The 15,614-nt window shown below is 40.8% G+C and overlaps 1 protein-coding gene across 1 annotated transcript in view; it reads left to right on the top strand.

The window, feature by feature from the left end:
• BMP6 (bone morphogenetic protein 6) overlaps positions 1-14,313 on the top strand; it is a 265,062-nt gene extending 250,749 nt beyond the window's left edge. Inside the window, exons 5-7 of the mRNA XM_075826660.1 lie at positions 2,226-2,302; positions 3,715-3,825; positions 13,877-14,313. Coding sequence (XP_075682775.1) covers positions 2,226-2,302; positions 3,715-3,825; positions 13,877-14,026 — 338 coding nt within the window. The 3' untranslated portion in view covers positions 14,027-14,313. The remainder of the gene's footprint in view (positions 1-2,225; positions 2,303-3,714; positions 3,826-13,876) is intronic.
• Positions 14,314-15,614: the final 1,301 nt, after the last annotated feature.

The raw sequence follows: 15,614 nt of genomic DNA, 5'->3' as shown, positions 1-15,614 counted from the left end.
CCAATTAATATCTCAGTAATTAAAATCTCCCATTATCACTACAGTACCTGCCTGTGCAGCCCGCTCCATCTGTTTATATAGCTGATCTTCCATCTACTCAGATATAATGGGGGGTCTATAGATTACACCAAAAGTAATTTTTTCAATGTTTACCTTCCTTTCTAGTTCCACCTACAAGGTTTCAACCTCCTCACAATCTTCACCCTCTAATGTCTCTTTCACACTCACCTTCACATCACTTCCCACATACAGACATACACCACCGCCTTCATATCACTTCCCACATACAGACATACACCACCGCCTTCATATCACTTCCCACATACAGATATACACCACCGCCTTTCCTATTTGTCCTGTCTTTCTGAAAAAGTGTAAAACCCTCTAGATTTACAGCCCAGTCATAAGAAGAGTCCAGCCATGGTTCAGCAACACCAACTATATCTATATGTTCCTCCAGTAGTAAGGCCTCTAGCTCCTCCCATTTGCTTGCTAGACTTCTGGCATTTGTGAACATACACTTGTGATTATTTGACATTATTTGGGCATTTTTATTTTCAATGTTGTTTGTAACAAAAGGATTTCCTTATCCTGTTGCCTAGTCCTCTCCCCACAGTCTATTTCTCCCCCCCACCAATATAGTCTGACCCCTCTCTAACCTAACTACCCCTTTATTTTCTACATTGACCTTTATTTTCTACATTGACCTTGTGTGTGTGTATATATATATATATATATATATATATAAGGACATTGAATAATATTTAAAAAAAAAAACAGGTATTTAGGGCATGCTGAGACGTCTCGTTTCTTAAAAGATTTAGAATCACAGGTTGCAGACAGTGATGTAAGTAAATAAGGCATATTCTTTCCATTTTATGGTATCTTGCATTGACACACACACTTGTATAGTAATTAGCAGGGACTAACTTAAGATATTCACACGGCCTTGAACTCTTCACCTAAAGGCAAAGATTCAACTAGGCATATCTATTAGAGAGATTGGAAATGGGGTGTTACCTCACAATAATTGACTGCCAGGGAGAGCTGACAGAGGGAGGTTGGAGAAGTGATTATATGTTGGCTCAACATATAGTCTGTAGCACAAGTAGCAGACCTTTGGAATTTTGCATTTAAAAAACATGTAAATATTATATATAATTAGGAACTTCCTTTATGGGGATTTAGGGATTTATTAGTGAAATCCTTGTTTAAAGAGGACCTGTCATGTTTTTGTTTTTTTTTAAAACCACATACCCCCTTATTCCTGTTATCCTTTAGTTTCCAGCTCGGTAATTTATTATTTTTTGGCACTCCCATTGTCCTGCTACGGCCCCTGCTCCGCTTGGCGCCTAATATGCTAATTTTGTGTATAGGTACAGAAAGGAGGAAACCTCATCTCTCCTTAGTAGGTGTTTCCTCCTGCATCACTGGGATGCTGTCCAATCAGAGCGGACGGCCTCACAGTGTAGCAGAAGACCCGCTCTGATTGGACAGCATCACAGTAATGCAGGAGGTCCTCTTTAAAAACTTCTCAACTGTTTGTATAAATAATACAAATTATGTGCTCCCATTTGCGCCATGTCTCGTGTTTTCTGACGCACAGAAATGTTTTGGATCAAAGGCTACGCTGAACATTGTTTAAACTGGAACACCACGGCACTGAAATACTATGATGAAGTCAAGGAGGAGAGAGGAACAATTACCATAACTCTTTGTTTTAATTATGAGATACAGAAACCAGAGGGAACATAATGAAATTTAATGCACTCAATTATCCCAATGTCATAAATCATGGTGCAAATTAAACATTGCTGCCAATGAGAAATTTTTCACATAATACTCCTTTGATATTACATATTGCAGAAAAGACAGGAGTTAAATCAATTGTATAAGGACTCATGCAGACGATCGTTGTCTTCTTCAGTGTCCTATCCATTGTTTATTTATTTTTTGCGGATAACGTACTGAACCATTCATTTCTACGGGGCCATGTTTTTGTTTTTTTGGGCAAATCCGTGTATCCTTTTTGTAAAATTATAGAACATAGTCTATTCTAGTCCGTGTGTGCAGTACGTCTCTCTCATTCTAGTATATGGGTCCGCAAAAAACGGAAGCCACTAGGATCCGTGTTTTGCGGTTCATAAAACGGAAACAGTCGTGTGCATGATGCCTTAGTGTACAGTGGTTTTTCTAATAATGATAATATTTTTTTTCCCTGTCAGATTATAACAACAGTGACCTTAAAACAGCCTGTCGGAAACACGAGTTGTATGTCAGTTTTCAAGACTTGGGTTGGCAGGTGAGGACAACAGGCTATATAGTTATGACATCAAAGTATAATGAAGTGATTATATTATTTAGGTAAATAATATCTGTCCCCAAAATACTCCTTTTCTGTGTTTTTGCACAAGTCATGCTAGACTGATATAATAAATATATTCTGCACTGTGAAAGGGTTAATGCCTTCATAAGGCTTCATTCATAGCTGTGTTGGAGACTCCATTAGGTGCCTATGTCGCAGATCCAGCTGAGAATATCGGAGATTACTGGAGAAAATAGCGCAGCATGCTGCACTATTGTCTCCGGTAAGACGATGGAGACCCCTACGGAACCTATTGAAGTCAAAGGGTTCCGTCGGCAGCCGATGGCATCAGTCGTGCAAAAGAACTATTGCCTCCGTTATTCCCTTGTTCTGTTCCACTGACGGAGCAGAACAACAGAACACACCGATATGGTGTGAACAAAGCCTTATACTTACACTGTGATCCTCCTGAATTTCACCTGTGTATCTTATTAAAAATGGCTACTCATGAATATCCATTTTAGAATACATAATTTAACAGCCTCCTCTACAAGCCGATAATTGATTGACTTGTCATGTGACCTCACATTCATGTTTGTGCAACATTGAATCTAATTTGTCAAAGCCATCACTTAAACTCCGGTCTTTAGACTCATTCAGAGATAGACACACCCACCTAAGTCAATTTCCTGAAGGAAAGTAAGGACATTAAGAAAGGAAGGGATGTCATTTAATTTAATCCTCCCTTCAGGAAATTGCCTCATTGGGGTGAGGTAGAATTTTATTTAAAAAAATTGTCTTTCTCCAATCGTTTAGCTGGAAATGTATTCATGGCAGTATCTGACGTGCTTCAGTTCAGTGTTAATGATAAGCCTGACTGGATGACTCCACCTTTACTTGTCATTTGTCATGAAAATCTTCTTCTACATAGTGTAACTTTTTCATTAAAGGAGTACTGAAAACCATCTGGCTAACTGCTGGACGTCAAATGACGAGTATAATTAAGAGTTAAACTTTTTATAAAGCCTGGATAAACCCTTTAAGAATCCAAAATATAAGCCCCGGACCAGACCCCCTAATTAAGACCCCAAAATTCACACCCCAGACCAAACCCAAATGTTCAAACAAGGGACTCCATAATTCAGACCCGACCACCCAGATAGGACCATATTATTCAGACCCCAGACCAGAATCTATAATACAGACTCCAGACCAGACCCCAAAATTTAGACCCCAGATCATATCCCTCTAATTACTTACCTCTCTTTGCTCCTGAATTCCCTTGGCTCCAGGCTCCCAAGGACAAAGTCTGGCCCTTTAAAAATAGACACAATCCTGGCAAATTCAATTCAATTTCACTTGTATACATTTTGGCTATCTGGGCTAACTCTATCTTTGTGTCATTACAGGACTGGATAATAGCACCAAAAGGCTATGCTGCAAACTATTGTGGAGGAGAATGCTCATTTCCGCTGAATGCTCACATGAATGCCACAAACCATGCTATTGTGCAGACCCTGGTGAGTAATCATGAAATATATGGTACATCTCAATATCGATATGTTTACAGTGTCTATAGTCTCAATTTTGTTCCGTTAAAGAATTGGCATAGTTTTATGTATAGAAAAGATTGTGCCACATTATAACTATGTCAAGGAAAGTGCCCTTATTCCTTAGAAAACAAGATATTTGCTTTCATCTCCTAAACGTTTCTGGAAAAGTTAGAAATTAAATAGTTTCCATGGGAACCGGCATATATTTTCTTGTGCGCCAGTTTTTATGTTAATTTAATAGACTGGGTGTTAAAAATATCAAAATTACATTTAGCCCAGATTTGTTGTCATACTTCTCACATAATAACATATTAGGTCTACCTCTACTACTACTACTACCACCACCACTACTACTACCACTACCACTACCACTACTACTACTACTACCACTACCACTACCACTACCACTACTACTACTACTACTACTGCTACCACCACTACTACCACTACTACTACTACCACTACCAGGCTAAGCTTCTCTTAGGAACATAAAACCAGCCATAACAAAGTGTAAAAAGCTGGGGTTTTAAAAAAATAAATAAAAAAATATTACGTTTATCTTTACATTCTTTTCTCCACTGTTCCGGTTTCTATTAAAGTCCCCATTGATTTTCCTGCTGGCAGATACCATCAGTTAGGTTCCATTAGCCTTCATTCCATCAGGTGTCTATTGTTTTAATGGGCAGAATAGCACAGTCTGAAAAAACGCAAACGATTCCATCAAAGTTAATGAGATCCGATGTTTCTCTTTCTATCTGTTACAAATTGATCCATTACAAATCTGTCAAAAACAGAGCCTTAAGCTGTCCATACACAAGATAAAAATTGGCCCAAATTGCAAATTTCGACCGAGCTTCGTTTAAAAAATTTACACCAACGATTGTTCGCACTGGCTGGTGGCAGACTTCTGTCTACTAAAAATGGGATAGGCTAGGTTGGAAAATTTTGGCTGTGGTCAGCTGAATCTACATGTTCATGACTTTTGTAAACCCGACTCCCTGATCCGCCAGTTTTGTCTTTTCTGTTACTGGTGGGATCATTGATACAAGTGATCCCACTAATGATTGATCGGCAGACTTTCAAACGATTATTATCTTATGTGTATGGCTGGCTTAACTTCTAAGATCTGATCACTTGAAGTGATGAGCACTATATGGCCAAAAATTTGTGGACACCTCTTTTAATTAGGGCCTGTTTACATCACCGTTCCTTTCCGCTGAGGGGTTCCGTCGGAGGTTTCCATTAGCTAGGTTTCCGTTGCCATTTAGTTCAAAGGTGAGGGAAACGGAAGCTAAGGTATCCGTTTGCCTTTCCTATGAGGGGTTAACCCGATGGAAGCCTCCGACGGAACCCCTCAGCGGAAAGGAACAGTGATGTGAACACAGCTTTATTAAGTTAGGTGTTTCAGTCAAACCCGTTGCAAGCAGGTGCATGAAAGCAAGCACATAGCTATTGCTAATAGTGTGGGTCGTAATAAAGAGCTCAGTGACTTTAAATGTGGCACTGTCATAGGATGCCACCTTTGCTACAAGTCAGTTCATGACATTTCTAATCAGCCATGAAGCGGTAGACCACGCAAACTCAAAGTGCGGCTCCTAAGTGCTAAAGCTCATGATGCATAAAAATGGCCTATCCTCTGTTGCATCACTCACTACAGAGATCCAAACTGACTTTAGAAGTGACAACAGTACAAGAACTGTACTTCGGGAGCTTCATGAAATGTGTTTCCATAGATGAGCAGCTAAACACAATCCTAAGATTACCTTGCACAATGCCAAGCTTCAGCTTAAGTGGTGTATAACCTGCCGCCACTTGACTCTGGAGCAATGGAAATGTATTCTCTAGAGCAGGGGTGTCAAACTAATTTTCACCGATAGCCACATCAGCCTTATGGTTGCCTTCAAAGGGCCGATTGTAATTGTAAGACTGTATAAATGTAACAGCTCGCTTAACTGTTAACCCCTTAAGGGTGCAGCCTTGTTTTGGCCTTAAGGCTCAGAGCCCATTTTTCAAATCTGACATATTTCACTTTATGTGGTAATAACGTCGGAATGCTTAAACCTATCCAAGCGATTCTGAGATTTTCTCGTGACACATTGGGTTTTATGTTCGTGGTAAAATTTGGACGATATATTCAATGTTTATTGGTGAAAAATTGCAAAATTTAGAGAAAATTTATAAAAAATAGCATTTTTCTGAATTTAAATGCATCTGCTTGTAAAACAGACGGTTATACCACCCAAAATAGTTACTAGTTCACATTTCCCATATGTCTACTTTAGATTGGCATAGTTTTTTGAACATTCTTTTATTTTTCTTGGACGTTACAAGGCTTAGAACATAAACAGCAACTTCTCATATTTTTAAGAAAATTTCAAAAGCCTTTTTTTAAGGTACCTGTTCAGTTCCGAAGTGGCTTTGAGGGGCCTATGTATTAGAAACCGCCATAAAACACCCAATTTTGAAAACTAGACCCCTCAAAGTATTCAAAACAGCATTTAGAAAGTTTATTTAACCCTTCAGGCATTTCACAGAAATGAAAGCAAAGTAGAGGTGAAATTTTCAAATTTAATTTTTCTTGCTGAATTTCAATTGTATTACATTTTTTTCTGTAACACAGAAGGTTTTACCAGAGAAACACTACTAAATATGTATTGCCCAGATTCTGCAGTTTTTAGAAATGTCCCACTTGTGGCACTAGTGCACTCGTGGACTAAAACACAAGCCCTAGAATCAAAGAAGGACCTAGTGCATTTTGAGTCCTCTTTTTTATTAGAATATATTTTAGGCAGCATGCCAGGTTTGAAGAGGTGTTGAGGTGCCAAAACAGTAGGACTCCCACAAAAGTGACCCCATTTCGGAAACTACACCCCTCAAGGAATTAATTTATGGTTGTTGTTACCATTTTGACCCCATAGTTTTTACACAGCACGTATTTGAATTGGGCTGTGAAATTAAAAAAAAGAAATTTTTTTTCCAATAAGATCTCATTTTTGATAAAAATTTCTTATTTTCACAGGGAACAAAATACACCATTTTGTTGCCCAATTTCTCCTGAGTGCAGCAATACCCCATTTGTGGCGAAAACCTGCCGTTTGAGCCCATGGGAGGCCTCAGAAGGAAAGGAGCGCTGTGTGTTCTTTGGAGTGCAGATTTTGCTGGATTGGTTTCCGGGTGCCATGTCGCATTTGCAGAGCCCCAGAGGTATCAAAGCAATGGAAACCCACCAGAAGTGACCCCATTTTGGAAACTACACCCCTCAAGGAATTAATTGATGGGTAATGTGACCATTTAGACCCCATAGTTTCTTCACAGAACTTATTTGAATTGGGCTGGGAATTTAAAAAAATATAATTTTTTCCAATAATATGTAGTTTTAGCTCAAAATATCTTATTTTCACAAGAAATAAAATACCCCATTTTGTTGCCCAATTTGTCCTGAGTGCGGCAATGCCCAATTTGTGGTGATAAACTGATGTTTGGGCCCATGGGAGGGCTCAGAAGGAAAGTTCCACCATTTGGCCTACTGGGGATTTTCTGGTGCTAAGTCATGTATGCAGAAGCCCCTGAGGTACCAGTACAGTTGAAACCTCTGAGAAGTGGCCCCGTTTTAAAAACTACACCCCTTAAGGCATTCATCTAGAGGTGTAGTGAGCATTTTTACCGGGACATACACCCCATAAACTGTAATGTTGGTTCTCCTGGGTACGGCAATACCCTACATGTGGCTATTATCAGCTGCATGGGCACGCAGCAGGGCTCAGAAGGGAAAGATGAGGGGGATAAGCTGTGCGGAGGGCATCAGGGTAAGTAAAACTGGGGTAGATTAAAAATCAAGGTATGTATGATACATGTTGAAGCACTCTTTCATACGGAGCCTTAGTTTTTCGGGACACGTGTCACATTGATATATTGTGTCCTCCCTTATCCCCCTCTTATAGCAGACTTTGAACCTCTTTTGACTTTTTCCTTTCTTGCCAGTTTAGGGAACATCTCCTGGCAAGTGTTGCCCTGGTACGATGCGTGTGGCCCCGCTTCCAGAAGTACTGGGTGCCCCCCCTTCTTGGTCCCTAAAAATTAGTTTCTTGATAACCACCTCTTGAAATTCCCGGAAAGTTCCCGTCTGGCCTGTACATCGACGTAGCACGTACGCATTGTACAATGCCATCTGTATGAGGTGCCCGGCCAACTTCTTATACCACACCGCATGGCGCTGTAGGGCTTCAGGACTTGATCTGACAAGTCCACCCCTCCCATGTTCAGGATGCAGTCTGGTTTGGTGATCTCTGTACTGGTACCTCGTACAGGTACGTGGGTACTGGTGTGACATCTCTCTTGTCTTGTACGTGACACACAATATGTTGCGGCTAGAATGTGCCCTGCTCTCACCCCTTCTGAGTGTTTGCCCAAGCAGAGTCTTAGGGAGGCCTCTCAGATTTCTTCTAGCAGTGCCGCATGCCGCAGGACTTCTGGGAGCGAGGCAGTTGAAGAGTGGGACGCTGGTATAAAAATTATCCAGGTAGAGGTGGTAACCCTGGTCCAGCAGTGGGTGCACTAAATCCCACAGAATTTTTGCATTAACTCCCAGTAAGGGGGGGGGCATTCTGGGGGCTGAGCACTGGTGTCCTTCCCTTCATATATCCTAAATTTGTAGGTATACCCTGATGCACTCGCACAGTTTGTACATCTTCACGCCATACCTTGCCCTCCTACCCGGCAGGTACTGGCGGAATTGAAGCCTCCCTTTAAAATGTACCAAGGACTCATCAATTGAAATACAATTCTCGGGGGTGTATGCTTGGGAAAACCGGGCACTGAAACTGTCTAATAGGGGTCTCCGTTTATACAAACGGTCAAAACTGGGGTCATCTTGGAGTAGGCAATGCTCATTAGGAGAAGCGAAGTATTGCCTCATTTTTATTTTTTTTTAGGTTCCAGTTCAGAAGTTGCTTTGAGGGGCCTATATATTAGACACCCCATTTTAGAAACTAGACCCCTCTAAGTATTCACAACAGCATTTAGAAAGTTTATGACCTCTTTAGGTGTATAACAGGAATTTAAAGCAAAGTAGAGCTGAAATTTACATATTTATTTTTGTCAGAAAATCTTTTTTATACCATTTTTTTTCTATAACACAAAAGGTTTTACCAGAGAAACACAACTTAATACTTATTGCCCAGATTCTGCAGTTTTTAGAAATATCCCACATGTGGCCCTAGTGCGGTAATGGACTGAAGCACCGGCCTCAGAAGCAAAGGAGCACCTAGTGGATTATGAGGCCTCTTTTTTATTAGGCACCATGTCCGGTTTGAAGAGGTCTTGTGGTGCCAAAACAGTGGAAACCCCCCAAAAGTGACCCCATTTTGGAAACTAGACCCCTTGAGGAATCCATTGTAGTTTTCTTGTGGTGCATGTGGCTTTTTGATCAGTTTTTATTCTATTTTTAGGTGGCGTGGTGACTAAAAAAACAATAGTAGAATTGCTGTTTTTTAGTCACCATGCCACCTAAAAATAGAATAAAAAAACAATAGTAGAATTGCTGTTTTTTATTCTATTTTTTTACAGCGTTCACCGTGCGCTATAAATGACATATTCACTTTATTCTGCGTGGCGGTACGATTACGGCGATAACAGATGTTTATAGTTTTTTTTATGTGTTATGGCGTTTGCACAATAAAATAAGTTTTGTAAAAAATCATTCACTTTTTGTGTTACCATGTTCTAAGAGCCAGAACTTTTTTATTTTTCCATCAATAAAGCCGTGCGTGGACTTATTTTTTGCGTAACGAACTGTAGTTTCAATCAGTACCATTTTTAGGTACATGCGACTTTTTGATCTCTTTTTATTCCATTTTTTGGGAGATGAAGTGACCAAACAATTGTGATTGTGGTACGGTTTATTATTATTTTCTTTTACGGCGTTCACCGTGCGGGATAAATAACGAAATAATTTTGTAGTTCAGGCCGTTACGGACGCGGCGATACCAATTATGTTTAGTTTATTTGTTTATTTATCTATTTTTATTAATAATAAAGGACTGATAACGGAAAAAGGGGGATTTTTACTTTTATTACTTTTAAAACTTTTATGTTCTTATTTTTACACATCTTTTTTAAACTTTATTACTTTGTCCCACTAGGGGACTTGAGGGCAGGAGGCCCTGATCGCTATTCTAATACACTGCACTACATGTGTAGTGCAGTGTATTAGAGCTGTCAGCTACTCACTGACAGCAAGCATAGTGGGTCCTGACTTCGTCAGGACCCACTAGGCTTCCGTCTATGGCATAGCCGGACGCCATTGTTTGGTGTCCGGTTGCCATAGTCACCATCGCCAGCCACTATCATGTAGCAGGCCGGCGATGGTAGCTTAACCCCTAAAAAGCCGCGATCTCTATTTAACGCGGCTTTTAAGGGGTTAATCAGCGGGGACACAGCGATCGGTCCCCGCTGTAGGAGCTGTGACAGCTGCTGTACAAGACAGCAGCTGTCACCGCTCCTGTATGTGTCGGGAGGACGGCCGAAACGGCCGTTATTCCCGAGACGTACTATTAGGTCATGGAGCGCGAACGCTATGGTTACCATGACCTAATAGTACGTCCAGGAGCGGGAAGGGGTTAAGGAGTAGTTGCATTTATACAGTCTTACAATTACAATCAGCCCTTTGAGGACAACCATAAGGCCGAAACATATTGTTAAACAACCTGAGACACCATAACTATCACATACCATCCTCATCCTTTGATCATGTTCTGGAAATAACATCAAAGACAAGTACAGAGTGCCCCAGGGCCCTCCTTGTACAGAGTGCCAAACAGCTCCCCTTGTACAGAGTGCCACAGACCTCCCCTTGTACAGAGTGCCACACAGCCCCCCTCCCGTAGAGAGTGCCATACAGCCCCCCCTGTAGAGAGTGCCACACAGCCCCCCTATAGAGAGTGCCACCCAGTCCGTCCCTTGTAGATAGTCCCACACATAGACCCCAGAGCGGAGAGCGGTAGCTTAATGCTACTGCCCTCCACTCTGCCTAACATGACTCACATTTACCAGCTCACAGGGCGGCGATCTGAGTGAGGTCGGTGCCGGCCCGGGAATGAACCAGTCCAGTCACTAAAATGAGGTCAGGTGACTGGAGTGGTCCACTCCCAGCACTGACCTCACTCAGACTTACTCGGCTGCGGCCTGCAAAATATGCCCGGGCCGCCTAATCTCCCCTTTGCACTGCGCATGTTCTTTTTGGCGCATGCGCAGTGCAATGTTCCAGGAGAACTAAAAATCCCAGACGGTGCTTTTATCTGCCGGACACTACGGATGGCAGAAAAAAACATCTGTTTTTGCGGACTTAGAAGTCCTGCTGTCGTGATTCAGATTTTTACATGTAGCGGACCGCAAGCCTTATGTTTAACATGTGTGCTCTAGAGTGATGACTCACATTTTATTATTTGGCAGTCTGATGGACAAATCTGGGTTTGGCAGTCGACAGGAGAGCGCTACTTACTGGAATGAATAATTCCTACTGTAAAATTGATTGGTATAATGGTCTGGGGCTGTTTGTCAGCATTTGGACTAGGCCCCTTATTTCCAGTGAAGGGTAATGCTCATGCTTCAGCATATAAACGTTGTAGACAATTGTATGCTTCCAACTTTGTGGCAACAGTTTGGGGAAGGCCCTTTCCTGTGCCAGCATGACTGTGCACAAAGCAAGGTCCACGCGTTTGTTGCTGAGAAACTCGAATAACCTGAAAAGAGCCCTGACCTTAACCACATTGAACACCTTTGGCATGAATTGGAACGCCGATTACAAGCCAGACCTTCTTCCCCAAATATCACTGTAATATCCACCTCGGTGATGATTACTTTACAGCTCTTAGTATCATCTCAAATATTGAAATTGTACTCTGTAAGCCGTCTAAAAGGTCATTAATAAACACATTAAAAAGATATTCAGCTGACACCTGCTGGGTATGGAGCAGGCTCAGCTTCTAAGGCCGCTCCAAACTCCCCCTTACCGGCTATGAAGTACAGTTACGCCAAATGCCAGAAAGGGGTTAAATAGTGTCAGCTATGTGTGGACATTATTTCATTTGGCGAACTGGGGCCTCACAAGATCTCCATGACAACAGGGCACCTGACAGGAATCAGAGCATGACATGTAGTCATCAGAATCTCTCCTCGGACTGTGTTTTCTGTTGTTTTGTGGTTTTTGGTGCGATTTGCTGCAGTTTTTGGGGTTCATCCACATCAGCGTCACCCTTCCGTTGATGGGTTCCACTATACCTTTCCGTCTGAGGGACCCATCAACATAAAGGCAAACAGAAACCATAGCTTCCGTTTGTTTATGTTCCGTAAGGTTTCCGCTTTTTGGCGGAAACAATAGCGCAGTCGACTACGCCATTAATGTCTGCTGCAAACTGATGTAATAGTACTTTCCCGCAAACTAACATAACAGTATGTCGTAATGGTGGGCTGGGCAGAAGAGCTCCCTCTGTCAGCCCATCGCCCCCATTTTTCTGCAACGCTATATGGATACCAATGGGTTGCTATAGCAGTGGGGGGCCTAACAATGGCCCCCAGGGCCTAATAGAAAGCCTGTCAGCGTTATGCGGGCAGGCATAAGTAGACTGCAATACAGAAGTATTGCAGTGTATTATATCAGCAATCAATCGCATAGTCTAGTCCCCTATTGTGACTTTTTTCCCCAATAAAAATGCTTTCCGTCAAAACATATAATGAAATAAAACTACACATAATTGGTATAGCCATGTACATAACAATCCGACTTATATTATCACGTTCTTCAACCCGCATAGTGAACGCACTCATACAACAAATAAAATAAAGTAATGGCTCTTCAAATGCATTGATGAAAAGATGAAAAAAAATCAATGCTTCCTGATAATAGGTTGCATCCTTATGCAGTTAAAGGGATTGTCTGGTGACAGAAAATTGGATTCCCTGCCCTCAGGATAGGCCATTAATATCTGATCAGTGGGGTCAGACACTTAGTACCTCTGTCAAACAGCTCTTTACCAACTCTTAATTTTTTACTAAAAGCTCCATACTGAACAAAGCCGACACAGTGCACAGTATTGCAGCGTCCTCTAATTCAAGTGAAAAAGATAGAACTGTAATACTGTGCTCCACCACTACAAATGTATGGGCGTTGTACAGTACGGAGCATTGTAAGAAATGGGGAGAAAGCAGCACTCTCCAGACACACAGCTGATTGGCGGGGTGCAAAGAGTTGGACACCCACTAATCAGATATTGATGGTGTATCCTGAAGATAGTAAACCAAGAAGAGAGTAGGAATGACTATGAAACACTATAATTTATGAAAATTACAAGATTTATGACATGTAAAATGCAATAATACATACAATATAGAGTATATAAAAAAATACATATAAGCGGAGACAAACATCCTTGTGTGGCCAGATGACACCAAGAAAGGTCAAAAGATAGAGAACAGACAAAAGCTCCATCCAAATAACATGGGTATATGGGAAAAAACAATAAGACAAGAGCAGTTATAACATGTCTAAATTAATATATAAATGGATAAATACTAATCCCTAAATATAACACTCAGAATCATAAATCCAAAGGATAGTGTTAGCCAAAAAGTCCACTACAGAAACAGTTCAATGACAATTCCATATGTGCTGCATCTATACCTGCCATGGATGTACCATTCACTAGATTTGCTACATTCCTCTGCACTTTGTGTCGCTCCCTTCACCACTTTTAGTAAAGCTTTCATGGGCCCTTTCCATTTTCAGATCTGGTCTTTCATGGTTTGGCATTTTGCATGTTTACTGTTTCCTCTTCTTGTAAAGTACTGCACAATATACTGTCACTATATAACAAAGGATATTATTTAAATGAGAAATTTAGAGAAGAAAGACCTCAATCTATACTATTACCTGATAACAGAGTTATTAAATACAGCTAAAAGTTACGTTTTTAAAGTGGCCTACTACTGCTTGACATTGGTGTTATTTTCCTTCACTGACCAGGTCCACCTAATGAATCCAGAATATGTCCCAAAGCCATGCTGTGCACCAACCAAGTTAAATGCCATCTCAGTGCTTTATTTTGATGACAACTCCAATGTCATACTAAAGAAATACAGAAACATGGTGGTAAGAGCATGTGGCTGTCATTAAGAATGGGATCCAGTCATTTTGAGGAGTCGACAAGTGAGAAAAGATCAACCAACAATACTACTTTCCCTTGATTACATATTGCGAATAGTGACTGAAACATTCAGCAAGAGCATGGTCAATGCTTATTTATAAAGATGCCAGTTATGTGTATTACTTGTACTCACAGGATGGTCATTTCACTTCAAAGATGGACATAAGGAATCTTCCAAAATGAAATTTTGCAAATTCATTATCGTTAGCTTGGATCAAGCTGTGTTTCAATTTAAAATAAATAATATATGTATAAATCTCTGCGGTCCAGATTCTTTATTCGAAGAGTAATAACCTCAACAGTACTTGTCAATGAAGCATCTGTAATTATCAGTTTTCCAAACATCTGCTTATATTACTTAGGATATTTGACTCTATGCTATGGACGGAGTATAGTCTTTCCCTGGTATGAACTCTATACTACCACACATTTTGTTAAGAACATGACTATATGTGTCACGTGCTTCAAGATTTTAAGGGCTCATTCAGACGAGCGAATTCCTCGCCCGTGTGCTGTCCGTTAAAATAACGGACAGCACACGGACCCATTCATTTCAATGGGGCTTTTCAGACATCTGTGAGTTTTGCATGAAACTCACTCCAAGTCCTATATTGCGGACGTGGGCACCCATTCAAGTATTTGGGTGCGTGAAAAACACGAAAAACATCTGTGTGCTGTCCGTGTTTCACGCCTCAAATGCAGAGAAATAAAAAGAAAAAACAAAAGAAGTGCTTGCACGGATGTGAAAAGCGCATGCCACACTGATGGCACACGGACATGAAATGCAGGAAATATGCTGCGTTTTTTGCGCATGCAAATCAGACACGCTCATGTGAATGTAGCCTTAGGGTGCAGTCACAGGTGGCATATTTGCTTTGTATTTCCACAGCGTAAACATACGTTTCGATCTTTACAATATAAGCATATAGAAAACATGTTCCGCAACTCAGATTTCTCTGGTTCTTGCGTTGCAGAATATTTTTCCCATAGGCTTACATCGTAAAGTTTTCCTCAGCATAAGTTTTGGGGTTTTTTCTCAACTGCTTTTTTTGAACAATTTCAAATATTTTATAAACAATACATGCAAAACATAGAAAAGGGTTCAATCTCTGTTACAATTCACAGAAAATACAAGGCCAGCACGACATTTCAAATCAATCAACAATGATTCATATATAGCATTATTTCAAAGAGGAAAATGATCATCAATAGCAGAAGAATGGAGCACAATAATAAAGAAAGCCAGTGGTCAAGGTGTCCACGTCATAGGCCACATATGATGGAGGAGTCACCATCGCCTATCTCCAATCACCCAGAAATCCATCTGGAAGGAAAATATAAACATACCAGCTAATCAGTCAGTCACCAGCACTTTCCAATAAGGAAACAACGTCTGGCATAGATCTATATACCCACATAAAGCAACACCAAATATGTGTTTTTCTTTTGCCATACATGCAAAAGGAGAAAATGAATACACAAAACCAAACCAGTCCAGTTACCTCCAAAATTTCTACCATCTCATTCTCATGTAATATGTCAGAGAATAAGTTGAAC

The sequence above is a fragment of the Rhinoderma darwinii genome, chromosome 5 (genome assembly GCF_050947455.1).
Source record: "Rhinoderma darwinii isolate aRhiDar2 chromosome 5, aRhiDar2.hap1, whole genome shotgun sequence".
Lineage (NCBI taxonomy): Eukaryota > Metazoa > Chordata > Amphibia > Anura > Rhinodermatidae > Rhinoderma > Rhinoderma darwinii.
The sequence above is the reverse complement of the archived record's forward strand: the minus strand, read 5'-3'. Positions and strand labels throughout refer to the sequence as shown.